General features: G+C 38.9%; 1 protein-coding gene across 3 annotated transcripts in view; it reads left to right on the top strand.

The window, feature by feature from the left end:
- The window catches only part of cdk14 (cyclin-dependent kinase 14), an 868,117-nt gene that overhangs the window by 502,929 nt on the left and 347,829 nt on the right, over nucleotides 1-17,359 (top strand). For all 3 annotated transcript variants that reach the window (XM_028817112.2, XM_028817115.2, XM_028817113.2), the window contains one exon: nucleotides 14,701-14,821. In XM_028817112.2, the coding sequence (XP_028672945.1) occupies nucleotides 14,701-14,821 (121 nt within the window). The remainder of the gene's footprint in view (nucleotides 1-14,700; nucleotides 14,822-17,359) is intronic.

Below are 17,359 nucleotides of genomic sequence, written 5' to 3'. Positions count from 1 at the left end.
CCCGGCCGGGTTGATCTATCACAATAGATAGATAGAACTTTATATGTCCCCAGGTGCTGACTTTCTGGTCATGCTCTGTTACTGTTGCCCATTACACCCACCAGACACATCATTTTGTCTTGTAAGGGTCCGATGGTGACCCTATCCTTGCCTTGGACTTTGTGTCGAACCAAGTATATCTAAACCTTGCCTTTTGCTCTATTAAGTCACATTTATCAGCCTGTTGTTGAGATGCAGCAACAATGTGCAGCTCCATTTGAAGTCGGCTTCCGGATAAACTTGGATTGACTGTGTCTATGGTTAAAATACTTCTCCCCTTCTCTTATATCTTGACCCCAGTTGGTTTATTAAAAAGAGATCACGGTGAAGCAGAGAAGCAAGTTCAAAAGTTTATTCACTTAGTACAGAATACCATTCCCTAAAGTACAGGATTTAATGTGCCAAAAGCAGAAGCAAAGCAAATGGAAGTCACCATTTACAACCATACAACCTGGCTGGATAGCAGTTCTTCTTTCAGAAGTCTAGGCCCCAATGTGCCTCTATGTTAGGTGTCTCTTTCAATCTTGCATTGCAGTTCTGAGTTGAAAGGTCTTTGATCTGATATGGTCTTTGGACTGACCTGATGAAAGGAGTGACCGACAGCTAGATGCTGGTGTACCCTATGTTTATGCTGGCCTTGTTGTTCATTACTATACCTTTGGACTAATGGGACATCATAGATTTGCTGCCAACTTTCTTCCTGTGCTGTGGCCGCATGCCTCTGAAGCAGTCCTGGATAGATTCTACCTACATTTGTAATCCTTCTACCAATCAGTGTTCCACATGTGTTCGTGAGCTAGGGTAAATTGTTTTATTCTGCATGGCAGCCCACAAGGTATGGTTTATGTGTAGATTCAGTTGATCCCGAGTTCCTCATTTAACTGGTTCTGACCTGTTATGCTGTGAGAATAGCAAGAAGGCAAGTTCTTATTATATATTGTCTAAAGAGTTACAGTTCAATTGTCTTTTTAAACCATGAAGATTTTTCTAGTAAATACATCATCACTAAAAGGATACCAGTGAAATATTCTATTGCAGAATGAAATCAGATAGCCATACAAATATTCTTAGTCTATCCCTGTATCACACAATCTGAAAAAAATGATCTTTCTGGTTCATAAAATTTCAAATTGTTTGTATGCAAGATACCGTCTATGCCAAAAGCGGCTCTATAAAGCAAAGAGGAGCTCTGCTCCCATTTTTTTCACCAAAGCTACCAGATGATTTCTAAAGTGTTCGAGAGTACACAAAGCATCATTGAAAACCTAGACCTTATTTAGTCAAAAACAGCAAGCACTTCATTGCAGCCATTAAAGTCATGCTGATTAAATAATGAATATGTCAGCAGTAGGTTGAGATGGTTAGACTGTTATATTTAAATGTGTATGTAAAATGAAGAAGCATCAGCCACATGCGTACAGCACATGTAGGATAATATGCTGGTTGCGAAGTTTATTGAAATGTCCAGAATGCTTTTGACACTTATTGATTAACAGACATTTCTCAAGTGTATTCTCATCATGAATTAAGAGTCAACATTATCTTACAAACCAACTGAAAAAGAAATACCTGTATAGAGAATTGATGTACCACATCTTCAGATCACCTTTATTTTCTTACAATTGATGACACTGAAGGATGCAAACATTATCATACATATAAAGCAATGAAAATAAAAGGTAATGCAGTATTAATCTGCATTTTTCCAGTTCCTTGAATTTGTTTCCCCCAGAAGTCAAAGGTTTTCTGTACTAAGCAATCAGTGTGTTGCCATTTTCCCCAAACCTAGCTTCCTCACCATTTTTCTTTGTCCTCCTTTCTTTTTCCTTGTGGCATGTAACAGACAGTCTCCTTGCCAACATTAACAGAGCCAATCATTAACAAATTCTTTCAAGTTCTTGCCAGCTCTCCTCATGAGCTAGTAAGTATGTCAGGGATGGATTGTGGCATCATATCTCTGGGCACCACACCTCTCATCTTAGCTGTTCTTATACTTCATCCAGAGAGTCAGAAACAACTACAATATCTATTTCCTACATGAAGGAACACACAGGTGAACCTTTGCATAACCTTGTAGCCATTCACCTGCCCAAACAGGCAAATTACACTGTGATCATTCTCTCCTTGGCCACATTCATTAGTGGACAACCAAAGCTCAGCACACCTGAATCTGGCGAACACAACTCATATTCAGAGTAAAAATCAGAAATATAGAACAAAACAAGCAGAAAACAACAAAGAGGGGTGGGGGGCATGCAAGAGTAGCCATCTTTACTACAAAAAACCAAAAAAAGCATCTGACAGGGCACTGTGCTTATGAAGGTGATAATGAATACTGCATATAAAGGGGCATCTGTTGTAAGTGCTTCTTTCCAGAAGTATAACAATATACTTAACAATACTGCTGTTGTGATCTGAATTAGAGTAATTGAAAGAAAATGGAAGGCTGCAACCAGGAAATGAACTTCAAAGCCAAAGTTTATTGACAAGGTTTAGAAACTAAGTGAAACAAAAACAAGATCAGAGTAAACAAAAACAATGACATAACCAAAATTTGTAAGTCAAAGAACATTGCCAAAAAATTCTAACATAGCCTTGTTTAAAATTCCTAAACCTAAAATCAACTTCTTGGTCAGAATTAAAGAACATAAGCAGATGTCGGAAGATGTGCACCACCATCTTATCTAGGTGACATCTGATGACTGTCATGGTCTGAATGTTTTTAATTTTTTATAATGTTCCTGGATCTTTGAAAATTATTCAGATAGCTTTGTGGGTCTTTAGAAGTCAATTACTTCATTGGTCACATTTAATCTTTTCGCTTAAATGTGTTTGACAATGTTAAAAATCAAATGCATTTTTTTGTGACCCCATATTGATTTTTTTATGGGTGCTGCCAGTTTATGCTGCTGTTGACTGGTCAACGTGTGCAACATGTGATATTATTAAAGAGATTGGATAAATGTCAGTGTTATACATTTAGAGACTGTCCAAGTTTGCAGATTCTCACTCACATGTGTGCTACGTTACAAGTTCTGATCCTCTGGTTAAAAATTAATTTTGCTCCAGACTGGTTTCTGACCTTTTTACTACAGTCAAAGGAGGTTATGTTCAAGCTTTAAAATGTACCGGTGTGGCCTCATCTGGAGTACTGTGTGCAGTTTTGGTCTTCAGGCTACAAAAAGGACATAGCAGGGCTAGAAAAGGTCCAGAGAAGTGCAACTAGGCTGATTCCAGGGCTACAGGGGTTGAATTATGAAGGAAGATTAAAAGAACTGAGCCTTTTCAGTTTAAACAAAAGAAGATTAAGAGGTGACATGATTGAAGTGTTTAAAATTATGAAGGGAATTAGTACAGTGGATCGAGACTATTGCTTTAAAATGAGTTCAGCAAAAACATGGGAACACAGTAGAAAACTAGTTAAGGGTAAATTTCGTACAAACATTAGTTTTTTTCTTCACACAGAGAACCATAGACACTTGGACTAAGCTACCAAGTAGAGCAGTAGACAGTAAGACTTTAGGAATTTTCAAAACTCGACGTGCTATTTTGGAAGAATTAAGTGGATAGGACTGGCAAGCTAGGTTGGGCTGAATGGTCTGTTCTCATTCTGATTGTTCTAATGTTCTCATTTTCAAAATAACAAGTACTGTATTTTGACTCTGATTTCTGGCTTTTTCCCCCCACAAAGATTGTCTTTTTTGGCAAATTGTAATACTTCGTATCTCCTGACTTAAATAAAACTTCAAGACTGTGTCGCTATCATGATAATGACAAAATACATCACATGATTGACAATGAGCAAAGGAACAGTAGACAATTTGAACTTGTCTTTTTTGGGAGCAGCCAAAGTGGAAGCATCCATGAAAACACAATTCTTAATTCTTGATGTCATCATCATACTGAAAAAAAATTATGAGCAATCACAAAAACAACAACAGTTAAAACATTAAACAAACTGAAAATCAGAAGGCAAAAAACAGATTTGTCACAACTGTCTATTATCTTGGTTTTCAGAAAGGTTACCATTCAAGTGCATTGTTATTGAGTCTTCTTTCATAGGAGACACATTGTTCAAATGCAAGGCACAATGCAATTCTTTACTTTTTTCCAAAGAAACCAAAACTACATGAGTTTGAATGAGATTTAGAAAATGTTCTGGTACTTGTCACTTCTATATGCAAAACAGCTGCTTTACTGTGATTACAGTATAATAATAAGGATTTTTGTTGAGAACAAAGAGCAAGACATTCTAGAAGATGTATGGTGGACCTTCAGAGACATCTTTAGAAACAATAGTGCTATTATCATAAGAATCTTTGCAATTATTTGCAAATGTCATTGACACGGTTGGGGAATACATCAGGGAAATGCAATACTCATCCAACCTACAGCACGGTTGCCAATAATTATGCAATATATTACGTGCATACCCTTCTCTAGAGAATACAATGGCAGAGTAAATGACACCAGCTATGAATATGACAGGCCCTAGGGGTGAACCAATAAGCAATTTATTGCAAGGATAAAATCCCAGGGGGAGTTTATAAAAAATGTAAGATATATGAAAATAACTTCACCATTGAGCAACCATTCTAAGAGCTCCCAAGCGTTTAGTTGATCTAGAGGCTTTATAGTATTTGAGGAGCACTATGATGACCAGAAGAAAATGAGTCTTATAAATTGAAATTGTACAGAATATTTATGACGAGAAAAGGTGAACAAAAATAATGGTAAAAAGAAAATAATTTTACCTCATGGTCCTACTATATATCATTTCCATTTGATTTTATATGTTAACTTTTATTGTAATACTAATATGCTTATGCTCCTTACACAATTTGCAAAAAGTAAAAACATACGTTACAGAATAAATAATGTATATTTATTGGTAGCCTAGAATTTATTTGAAGTATTCTGTATTAAGAAAAAATAGCAAATATCTTGTTCTGACAATAACAGGCCATCCAGTTCAACATTAATTTCATATTCACCTATTTAGTCTTGTAAAAGGTAAATGTGAGTGTACGACAAGACCATGTGCAAATATATTTTGTTCATCAAGAATAAATTAACCTGCTCATTTTCCCCATTTTTGGTATTTAACAAAGTGAACATGCATGTTATAGTAATAACACACTGTTAAATCACCATATATTATATGCATGCTACTTTACCCTGTCCTTCAGTTGGATCTGTTCCTTCTGGTAAAGTATTTTAGGAAGTTTAAACTAATATTAACACTTTCAAGCCTGCGTAATCAAAAGTAAAGTAGCGAGGTTCAGCCCTGCGAACAAGGCAGGGAACAGCCCTGGACTGGGTGCCAGTCCTTGACAGGGCCCACTCCCACATATATCCATCACTCTCACAGGACCAATTCAGAATGACCAACTAACTCTAACCATCACAACTTTGGGAATGTGGGAGGAAATCCCATGTAGTCAGTGGAAGTCTGCATACTGTAAACCCCACACAGATAATGACTGGGCGTAAAGTTTGAACCTAGGTAGCAGTGCTTAACAATGCGAAACCATATCATAGGTTTTAAACAGTATTGGGGGCAACGTGTTAAAAGTAATGTGCATTATGTATTGAGATTACATTTTGAAGTAATAATTAACCTAACCTAATACTTATTTTATTGAAGCAAAAATATCTGCTACCTAAAAAAAAAAAAAACATCTGCGTTACTATGGGAGCTTATTCCGGCCACTCTACAAAAAGAATAAATAAGTGAAACTGTGATATTATGCAGAAGTATTACCTTTTTAAGTCATTGCATACTACTGTTGGTGTAACATTGTGCATGCATGTGCTCCAGCCATCTGGTGACAGCTTATGAGGAATAGGTTAAGCACATGTGTAGAATGCAATCAAGTGAAAGGGACTTAATGAAAGTTATAATTACAGTACACCCCCAAAATTCGCGGGGGTTACATTCATAGAGCACCCGCGAATTGTGAAAAACCGCAAATTTTGGATGTGGTTAAAAAAATGCCTATTTTTATAGTTTAAACCCTAAATATTCCCCCAAAACAAACCCCAAAATTTCAAACTCAACTTAATACATTACCTAAGAAAAAAAGATTGTAAAGGTAAACCTGTATACTGTACTGCTACGTCTCCCGCAGTGCTAGAATGTAAAATACCGATGTTACCGCTATATGTACTGTAGTTCATGCAAGCATGTTTTCATTGCCAGAAGCCTTAGACAGTGCAGGGCGTTTCGACAGCATCTTGGGGCTTTAACCCTTAAACTGCCACATACTTGGGGGCTAATTCATCCCTGGACGCCAAATACTTTTTTGCTGCACTTTAAGTAAATGTCACAATTCACAAAGAAAAAGTGAAATTTTAATAGAACACATTTTTTTTCCATGCAAAGAACATCACAATTACTGCAACACTGATAATTTTACACGCTGCTAATGAACTGTAAAAACTATTTAAAAAAACTACTGGAACAATATGTACAAGGTGCAACTGACAGCATGGAAGAAATCACCGAGCCAACTGCGCTTGAACTGGCTGCACACAAACACACAGAGGTGAATGCTGACGCTGTCTCAATCCCAGAGACAGTGAGGCTGCAGTGTGTCACGCTTGGGTCCCAGAATTGCACAGAAACATAGGAGATTGTAGAGACAGGAACTTTATTCAAAGACTAGTTATCAATTAAAGAATAGACAAACATCATAGGGGAGCACAACCCCCAACAGGAGCAGAGGATGTCTGGGGGAGGAGAGAAAAACAAAGCAATCAGCCAAAAAGGACAGATGCTGTTCAGGCTTTTAAGTCAGCTCCTGCATGCTCGGAAATGGCACTGGGAAACGACTATAGCTGGTCGTGGTGGGTTAAGAGTAACAAAATGGAAAACACAAGAACACCCAGCTGGAGATTCATCACAGTCAATCCAGCAGCAAGGCGAAATGAATAACGCTGTAGCGATCCGGTGCCGCTAAGATTCACACCGTCTAAGACGGCGATTTATTTATTTTTATGGTGGAGATTCCAGGGACGCATCCAGCCTTGACCCGACCCACACGCACTCACAAACAGAGACAAAAACAAAGCAATCTGGTTATCAAATAGCAAATAAAGAATGTAATGAAAACAAATGAAATAAATGAAAACAACAATATCACCCCTGTTCCCCTTACAGCGATTACACATTAAATACAACAAAGCACCAACAAAACACACACAGTAAATCATGAAAAACGATAACAGATGAAATGTAATGATGAAAATAGATAGTCCAAAGATCTGCACATTGAATGGGAATATAAAAATAGTCCTACCGCTAGTTCCTGAAATGGTGAAGATGGGTTCAGGAGCGCTTCTTTCTTTACAGGATGGCCATGAATCCACTTACAGTCCTCATGTACACAGGCAGATGGCAAGACAATGCAGATGCCAAACACGAAACGATCCAGGACAAAACGAATAAGTACAGAAGGCAGGCAGAAAGACAGGAACTTGAAACACAAATTAGAAAAACTTTTTTTTTGCTTTTGGTCACCGGCCCCCTTTGTAAAAGCCGCACTGATATCCTTTGACCCCAATAGCCACAGCATTCTCAGCAGAAATCCAATCAGAGCCACTGCAGGGACTGCTGGACTGCAGTTTCAAATTCTATTGGCTACTTTCACCATCCCAAGCTACATTTCCACTACATTACAGTATTGCCGCGAAAAAAGCCATAAAAATTGCGGAGGATATTTGCGGTTTCCAGGGGGAGGCAGTGTCCCAAAGTAGCTGCCTTCCCTCGTCCTTCCAGTCTTTGGCCATCCAGGTTGAGCTGCTGGCCGTTCATCACAATACAAACAAATGAAGAAAAAGTAATGCATATATAATGCACTGTTTGTAATGCATTATATTTTATAAGAAGTGATTTCATAACATATTTAGTTACTTTTTTATAAAAGTAATAAATAATGTAACTTAGTTCCTTTTAAAAGTAATGTTTCCCAACTCTGGTTTTAAATAATTATTATTATTGCATGGACTGCAGAACATTTTATTTACATACAGGTATACAGCCCACATTCAAGTTGAATTAAAACAGTATATTACAGCTGAAAACCATCCATCCAACCATATTCTGCAGTGCTGGCCCATGAGGAGCCCAAGCCTATCCTAGCAGCAATAACAGTCAGTCCTTGATGAGACACCAGTGGGTTTCAGGGCAGAATCCCACATCCTCTGACACTGGACCAGCATAGAACCTCCCTTTAAACTAACAGCATGTCTTTGAAAGAGCGAGAAAACTGAAGGAAGGCCAGCTAAACATCATGAGGTCATGCAGACTTTACTGACGTATCCGCCCAGCTATAAACTGAACTAGGATGCAATTGCGGTGAGGCAGAAGTGCTACTCACTTAACTTTCATGCCTCCCTGATAAAAACTAAGTGCTGCTTTTTATGGTGTTCATAATCAAAGCCCTGATAGAAACATTTAAATCAGGGGTCCTCAATCACGGTCCTCGAGGGCCGCAGTGGCTGCAGGTTTTTATTCCAACTAGTTTCCTAATTAGAAGACAGTCCATGCTGCTAATGACACTTGGTATTGAACTGTTTTGCTTGTTAATGCTTGCATTCATCCAAGAGCAATTGTAGCGTTTCCTTTTGTGAGAACATTATGGACCAGAATAGATTTAAACTTAATGGTCCTTCCAATTCCCCTCTCATTAATTTCTAAACATTTTTTATCACTGATACTTCATGGTAAGCACGTTAGCTGGAGAGCTGCTGGTTTATTGGTTATCTGCATCTCATTATTAACTAATGTCTGATTAAGAAAACAGGCAACAATTAAAACTTAAATGCAACTGCTAAAATAGGCAATTAAAGGTTCTGAATGGTAACAGGCAAGAGAACTAAAATTAAGCCCAAAAATGTATTGCTTTAGTAGTAAATAAATGGGTTCTAATAAAGAAATTGGTTAAAGTGAAAAACCTGCAGCCATAGCAGACCTCCGGGACTGTAATTGAGGACCTCTGATCTACAAAGTAACTAAAATTTGTCTTTGATGAATGAAAGCACTAACAAGGCATAGAGTTAAACACCAACCATCATTATGAGCAAGGACTGAGTTCTAATTAGGACACTGGCTGGAATGAAAAGCCGTAGCCACTGTGGCCCTCCAGGACCATGATTGAGGACCACTGATTTAAATAAACAGCTCACCAGGCTTTAAAAGACACACAGAGAAGTATGAACCAACCATGGGGCAGCGACTTCAATTTGGCTAATACAAGCAAAATAGAAAAATAAAGTAAGTAAAATGGTGCTATATATAAGTGATTTAATTTAATGCAAGGCAAACATACACAGCATTTATTCATAATAATCACTGTCTCTTCACTCAAAGTGTTTAAGCTCATGCAGTGCTTACATTGGAGTTGCTTTTAGCGATTTCATAAAGCGTAACACCCTTTGAATTTCCACACAAAAAGACTGAAATCTTTAGGACTAATGAGAATCTGATTAAAAAGCATTAAGCAGTTTGCTTTTCCAAATTCTTCTTTTGATTGCTAGAAGGAGAAGTGCTGGCCCTCCCTGTAAATATTAAGCTCTAAAATGTAGCTTTGCTGTGTGCTCATTCATAAATGTTACATGCAAATTGGGTAGGATTTTATATCTGAAAAATGGTGTTTTAGTTGCAATTGGTGAATAACTTTATGCAAATTGCCCATGGCACTATGAAACCTACGACATTGATTCTGCGGTTGATCACCCCTGTGCTCCACCATCCAGAGTTGCAAGGCAACCATTATTCAATTTTGATGATCATAATTATCTCACAAATGAGAAAGGAAAATACAGCACTAAGAAGATAGTCAAAACCAGACAGATTTCATAACCGGCTTTCGTTGATTTTTATCTTCCCCATAACAATAGGCTGAAAGTTAGCATTTCATACTTTCCATCCTAGAGTGCAACATTACCTTTGTTTAAATTCCTCTTCTGTATGTAGCCAAGCCCTTATATAGTATATATTTTGACAATAATAATTTCATATTTGGGTGGCACAGTGGTGCAACGGTAGCCCTGCTGCCTCGCAGTTAGGAGACCTGGGTTCACTTCTCGGGTCCTCCCTGCGTGGAGTTTGCCTGTTCTCCCCATGTCTGCATGGGTTTCCTCCAGGTACTCCGGTTTCCTCCCACAGTCCAAAGACATGCAGGTTAGGTGCATTGGCAATTCTAAATTGTCCCTAGTGTGTGTGGGTGTGTGTGTGTGTGTATGCACCCTGCGGTGGGCTGGCGCCCTGCCCAGGGTTTGTTTCCTGCCTTGTGACTGGGATTGGCTCCAGCAGACCCTCCGTGACCCTGTAGTTAGGATGTAGTGGGTTGGATAATGGATGAATGGATGGATTTCATACTTCTTCTGGTATCTCTGAGTAATACTGCTTTGTTATATTCTCAGTTGCTTTTGTATTGCCCAGTTAGTGTTTTAAAACAATATTTTAATATTTCTTAGTAAAGCAGCTAGTAATGATGCATGCTTTCACAAATCTCATATAAAAGGAAGATTTACTGACTGATAGATAGTTTTTATCAAGTAAATGCCGTTTAACCAAGCTTCCATATACTATAATCTAGGTTAACACTATTGTGGTGTTTTCAGTAGACCCAATTTTAAGTCTTCCCAGATAGGGGACTTCATGTTAAAGCTGAACTGGAAAAGTATTGGCTTTCACTTACGTTTTTAAACATGTGAGAATAGCAGGATTCTGGGGTATATTTTTCAATTTCCTTTTCCTATTTTAAATCAATATATAATTTTGGATCAACAAGCTGGATAATATCTTTTTGTGCCTCTTGCATGAAGTATGGCAATTTATTCTGCAGAATAAATATTTTTACACCTTGCTGTCTTTTTATTTATATGCCGCCGTGACCATGAATCTAAACTTTGCTATTGTAGACTTCCATGACAATATACTATTCATGAAATTGCTTTAGAAAATGGAGTATGAAGGTTCCCAGCACTTTGACAAACTGAAAAGTGCAATATTTATTTTAGACACACTGAGATATTGTAATAGGATGAATCTGTGCTCAGGGGGGTCTAGGCAAGGTCAGAAATTGTTTTATGTAAGCATACTTAATCTTAAAAAAAACTTCACACAGCTGTAAGACGACAGAAAGGACTCTTTTTTTGCTCTGCGCAGGAGTAGCTCTGCTGTAGCCGCCAATAGAAAGGCTGCTCGCATCACGAAGGGGATGGAGGAAAGCCCTCAGGAGCCCCATCCCCGGAAGAGTTTAAAACCGTTAGAGAGCCAATGGAGTCAGGTCTGTTGGGAATCGGAACTGGTGTGGTGCTGAGGCGTCGCCCGCTGCACGGCAGCACTCGGGTCCCAATTTGAGGCGGCAAGATGATCATCTTCCTCTGCTGTTGGAGGAGCTGCGTAAACTACGCATTTCAGAGGCAGTACTCTCTGAGGTGCGCAGACCGGGAACTGGCCAGATCTCTGTAGGTGGATACACCTTTTATTGGTCTGGTCGCTCTGATGGCTGTCATACTCAGGGAGTAGCTTTTGCTGTAGCGGATTGGCTTCTTCCGATGGTGTCCGATGTCACTTCTTTTAATGAGCATATTATGAGACTCAGATTACGGCACTCCCTGGGTGCCTTGTCTGTTGTATTAGTGTATGCTCTGACCGTGGTGAGTGATGTCTTGGAGAGGGAGACATTTTATTCGCTGCTTCGCTCGGTGGTTGATGGGTGCCCATGAGGTGACACTCCTCTGGTCATTGGTGACTTCAGTGCAGCCACTGGCACTGACAGGGCTGGCTATGACGATTGTTTCGGTCCCCATATGTCTGGTGACTGTGTTGAAAGTGGCTCCATGTTCCTTGACTTTGCAAAAGGTCAGGGGCTGCGAATTACTGGATTCTGGTTCCAGCACCCAGAAACGCATCGTTGGACTTGGTACTCCAATACTGGTGGCGCGGTAAAGGAGATTGATCACATCCCCGTGGGCAGACGCCGGAGAAACTGCAGGGTCTACAGAAGTGCCCAGTTTGTGAATTCTGACCACAGACTTGTTGTTGCTACTCTTAGGATCCAGCTTAGGTCCAGTAGGTTACCACCTACTAGGAAAATGAGCCTGGACTTGGCCAGATTCCAAGACCAGGCTGTTTCTAATGAGTTTGCACGCAGTTTGTGTGAGGAATTTGCAATTTTTGGGTGCAACTGCTGATCCTAATGTGATGTGGGAGACCTTCCGAGACAAGAACCTGAAGGTTGCTGAGGGTTGTGTTGGTGTTACCGGTGTTCCCAGAAGGAGGTGTTTCATCTCGCAGGACATCGTGGATATCACCGAGAGGAGTCGCAGCGCACAGCTCAATGGCAACTCTGGTCTGTACCGGGAACTGAGAAGGACGGGTGCAAGGGTACTGAGGACAGATAAAGAGGCGTTTGTTAGAGGAATCTGTGAGCAAGTGACACACCATCTGTGGTCTAGCGACCCACATCCTGCTTACAGAGGAAGCGATGCATTACACAGATCCGAATCTGTTCCTCAGAGAGTTGCAGTCAGGGCAGCTGATGGAACGGTCCTTACGGATGACACTGCAGTTGTGACCTGCTGGGCTGGCTACTTTGAGCAGTTGTTCAAAGATGATCCTTCAGCTAGGATGTTGGATATCTCTGGATCTACAGTCCTTGAGGCCGATCCTCCAATTGGCTGTGAACCACCCAATCTTACTGAGATTGCACAGGTGGTGAACCAGCTGAGGGGAGGAAAGGCTGCAGGGATCTGTGGTATCCAGGTTGAACTTATCCAGGCAGGTGGTAAGGCTGCCCTCCTGGCATTGCAAGAAATCTTAGCTTCCATTTGGGAGACTGGCATCATCCCAACTGACTGGAAAACAGGACTTGTCGTCCCTTTCTGGAAAGGGAAGGGTGATCGCCTGGATTGCAGCAACTACAAGGGGATAACACTGCTCTCGGTGCCAGGTAAGGTCCTTCCTAGGGTCGTCCTCAATAGGATCCGTGATCACTTGCTCACCTTCCATCGACCGGAACAGTCTGGTTTTACGCCTAAGAAGTCTACCATCGACCGCATCCTAGCACTGAGGGTTCTCATGGAGCGCAAACACGAATATCAGCAGAGTTTCTTTGCAGCCTTTGTTGATTTTCGTGTTTTTAAAGTGTTCGACTCAGTTGATTGAGCTGCCCTCTGGGACATCCTGAGGGTTCGCGGGATCCCCTTGAGGTTGCTGGATATCATAGCCGGCCTGTACACTGGTACTGTATATAATATATATATATAATAGATAGATAGATATTATATGTATGTGTGTGTGAGTGTATATAAGGCCAAAATCCATAAATGGCTTTCTATACAATATGGAGACAGTGTTTCACTAAGACAGAGTGTTTACAAATAAATTGAGAAGTTTAAAAATGGTGAGACAAGTGTTTGGCATGAAGAAGGAGCAGGACGCCCATCCACTTTCACTAATAATGACAACATTTGTCAACACTATACCATGATTCAGACGAATTTGACAAGTATTTTAGCCCATGGTACACTTTCTTCCCATAAAAAGTGTCTCACCCCTTGCTGCATTTCTTTGGTTCAAACGGAGAGTAGGGCAGCCATGTTTACTCCAGAAAAGTGACAAGAGAAACTAACTGATCAAAGCTGAAACTTTATAACAACAGTGTCCACAGACACACCATGTTTCCACATCTAAATGGGGAAAGCTGTAGAGCCAACCCAAAAAAATTATATTTAAAGTGGGGATAATTTTTGACATACCCTTGTACATATACTGTATATATAGTACATGGTAACATGTTTGCCATATTTTGAGAAAAGATAGACACAGGCTGTTTATTTTAAAGCATGAATCTACTGAAATGGATATTTGTTTATAAATTGTAAATTTCTACCAGAAATCATAATTCCCAAAACTATGCAGCCAGCTTGTACATTATGTCTGTTTCCTGGCCACCTAATAACATCTTACTTTCTTCTGTTCTGAGGAAAGGGCAGGACTTTTGTTTAGGTAGCAGAGGGGGTGCAGCTTAAGGCAGGGGGTGCGTGCAGACAACCAAAAGGACAGACACAGTGGTAATGTTATAATTTTAATTGATGCGCATTTTGAGACCATCCTCTTTTTCAGGTAGTTTTCTGCTTTAAGAGAGTCTATGGGCTCTGGGTCCAGTATGAATGTAAGGTCACCAGGCTCTTTTAAGGTAGATCCTCTGTTTTAAGAGTGCTTATGGGGTCTTGGTCTAATGTAATAATATCTTTTGTGTCCAAGACTGTTGAGGTTTCATTTCTTTGATGCATTAAGTGCTCAGATTTTGCAGTTCTTCTGGATGCATCAGTGTACAGGCAGTGCTGCCATGATATCACATGTATAAACCTAACATTTTGAAAATGAATTTAATATTGTGTAAACACACCTAATATTATTTCAAATTTCATAATATGAATAGGCCTGCAATAGAAAATTGATGAGAATAAATAAAATAACACTGTATATTCTATTGTTTGACATCTTTTGTAGGTAGTTTTATTTCTGTATCCTGAAAACATTTGCTTTATGAAGTCACCAATTTGATGTTTATAAAAAACAAATAGGGTACTTTTTCCTGCTGCTAAACTGTCATTTATATGTTTATGTTGCTTTTTTTGCAGGTCTCGCCAGAGCCAAGTCAGTCCCAAGTCACACCTACTCTAATGAGGTGGTCACTTTGTGGTACAGACCTCCAGATGTCCTCTTGGGCTCAACAGACTATTCCACCTGCCTTGATATGTGGTAGGTGCACCAATCGAATGTAGATGTAAAACATTGGGATTACAAGTAAAGGTCATAGACGTCTATGGAAGTTCACTTGTTTTCAGTCAAAATATCCATCATAAAATATGAGAGTATTGTTTCAACAATCTGGTACATGATAACAGATTGTATTGATTTCCTGTTAGTCTCTCTAATGATTTGCTAAGAAAGATTATGATTGTGTATGGCAGTCTGATCTGTTTTAATACCATATATTATGCTGTAAAATGTAGGCAGATTTTGTACTTTGTGTAGTTTTGTACTCAGTGCTGTTTTCCCACATTAACAGTTCAGGCTAGAAAGCATGATTAGTTTAAAGGCTATGGTTTGAATGCTGCTGCAAAATATGGAAAACATGTTTTATTAAATGAAAGCTAGAAGACATGGATCTGATGCTGAGCACATCAAGTGTAGGTATGGAGGAAAAAAAAGAGTGAAATGTTAAAATGACTCCTGGGGGCCGTGGAGAATTTGGACTCGCATTCCAGCTTTCAGAAGGTTCTATTGGGAATCCCCAAACCCCTTCCTGATGAGAAGCTTCAGTGATGATAAATGAGCATTGTCACTGTCTGAGAGAGCTGTCACTGGTGACGCCTCAGCTTCTAGAGGAGACCAGCTGTATCAAACCATAGGCAATTAACGACCGTTTGGGAATGGGGAAGCAGGTGGACGTAATGGCAGGTTGCTTTTACACTTGACTGGGAAGAGCAGGAAATGTAGAGTGTAAGTAAGAGGCAATGTTCTGTGCTTTTGATTGCCTGATGCTGACACACAGACAAGCTGTCATCATTTTGTTATATCCCTAATATGCAACCTTTAGTTTTGTTTTTTTTACTAAATATAAATCAATCTGTAATCTCAGTAAATATGTTTGCCAAGACATTTATTGTATTTTTTCTCATTGAAGTATTTATGTTAGTTTATCAAAAGTGACACTGAATCATAAAATACATATTTGTCAAATTCATTTCATTATTTAAATGATCATGACATATGGGAGACGTTATTGATGTGAAAAGAAAAATCAATTTTTAATTAATAAAAATATTCATAATTTAGGTATATACAAACATCCATCCAATTTATAGTAAAGTAGGAACCTTTACACTTTCAGAACGGAATAAACTGCTGAAATATTCAAAAAAATCACAGTGTGTGGGCTGGAAATTTTCGCATCCCATTTCGCAATTAAGAGATGGATATTATATAACACACCATTCTCAAATTCTCTTAATCCTGTTTCACCTTTCATGAAGAACTAACTCCCTTATGAGATTCTGTTTCAGTCATGTGTAATAAGGATAGCTAAAACGTTGTAAGCAGATTTGACCAGGACCATTCACGTAAGGTCATGGTGAAGCATTAGTATGGTGAGCTGTGGTATGTAAACATGAATTATATAAAAATGAGTAAAACATTTATATATAATTTTGTATTAAAAGTTTTATACTGTATACTGTACATTTTTTGTGGTTGCTGGTATAAGTCTTCCTCATGGAATTAGTTATATATTTTACTTTCTTGAAACTAGTACATTCTTTATTTTCTAGAAAATACAATACATTACTGGATATATGCTCAGTTGTGGCAGTGGTTAGTGCTGTTGCCTCACAACTCACGTAGACTGGATTTGAATTTCAACTAGACACTACTGTATCGGTGTGGAGCTGGGATATGTTACCATTTCTGTGTGTTTTTTTGTCCCAGTACTCTGTATTTTCTCCAAGAAGTTAATTGGTGACTCTGAAGTAAGAGTTGGTTTTGTATGTGACAGTAAGTCGTTTAGTGGACTGATGCAAAATAAAGGACTGGACTCAGCTAAGTGCACAATCAATTTTAAAATAAATGAATTTAAAAATAGGTTTATAGTGAAAAATGCTATTTAATTTTATGACTCAGTGTTACATTTTAAAATTTACTGAGAATAAAGGAACTTACTTTGAGAAGGAGCTATTATGTGGTATATACGGAATATTTTTTCCCACATATGCTGTATTTTCCAGATATATACTTTGATTTTTTTTTTTGTTTTTATGAGAAGGTTCAATGAATGACATTTATTTACAGTAATGTGCACTCTACTTTTATTTTGGTGCTCCGGTGAGAAATTTCTAACATGAGTGTATTATTATTTTACACAGTATTAATTACACAGTCATTTGAATAATACTGTAAGAAAAATGTCTTTTTGTATACTTTGTAAAAAGACAAAAGGCACAAAATAAAGGGTCTGCGGCACCCAAAGGCAAACCCCGTATATTGGAGAACACAAAATGTGTAAAAGAAAACGTGTAGTACAACGCAATGTTGAGACTTCATTAATTCTCTGATCAGTCTCTCTAAGATGGCATTGCTTCCCCTTATGTGGAATTCTGGGAGGAAGAGGTGGGGCCAGGTGGTCTGACCCTGGAAATGACATCAGAGTGGAGAGAGATGTCAATCTTCCTTTCTACAGAGGGAGAAAGAGGAGAGGGAACGTTATTAGACACTGCCCCCTCATGTCTTGGTGGTAAATCA

The sequence above is a fragment of the Erpetoichthys calabaricus genome, chromosome 13 (assembly GCF_900747795.2).
Source record: "Erpetoichthys calabaricus chromosome 13, fErpCal1.3, whole genome shotgun sequence".
In the NCBI taxonomy this organism is placed as follows: domain Eukaryota; kingdom Metazoa; phylum Chordata; class Cladistia; order Polypteriformes; family Polypteridae; genus Erpetoichthys; species Erpetoichthys calabaricus.
The sequence above is the reverse complement of the archived record's forward strand: the minus strand, read 5'-3'. Positions and strand labels throughout refer to the sequence as shown.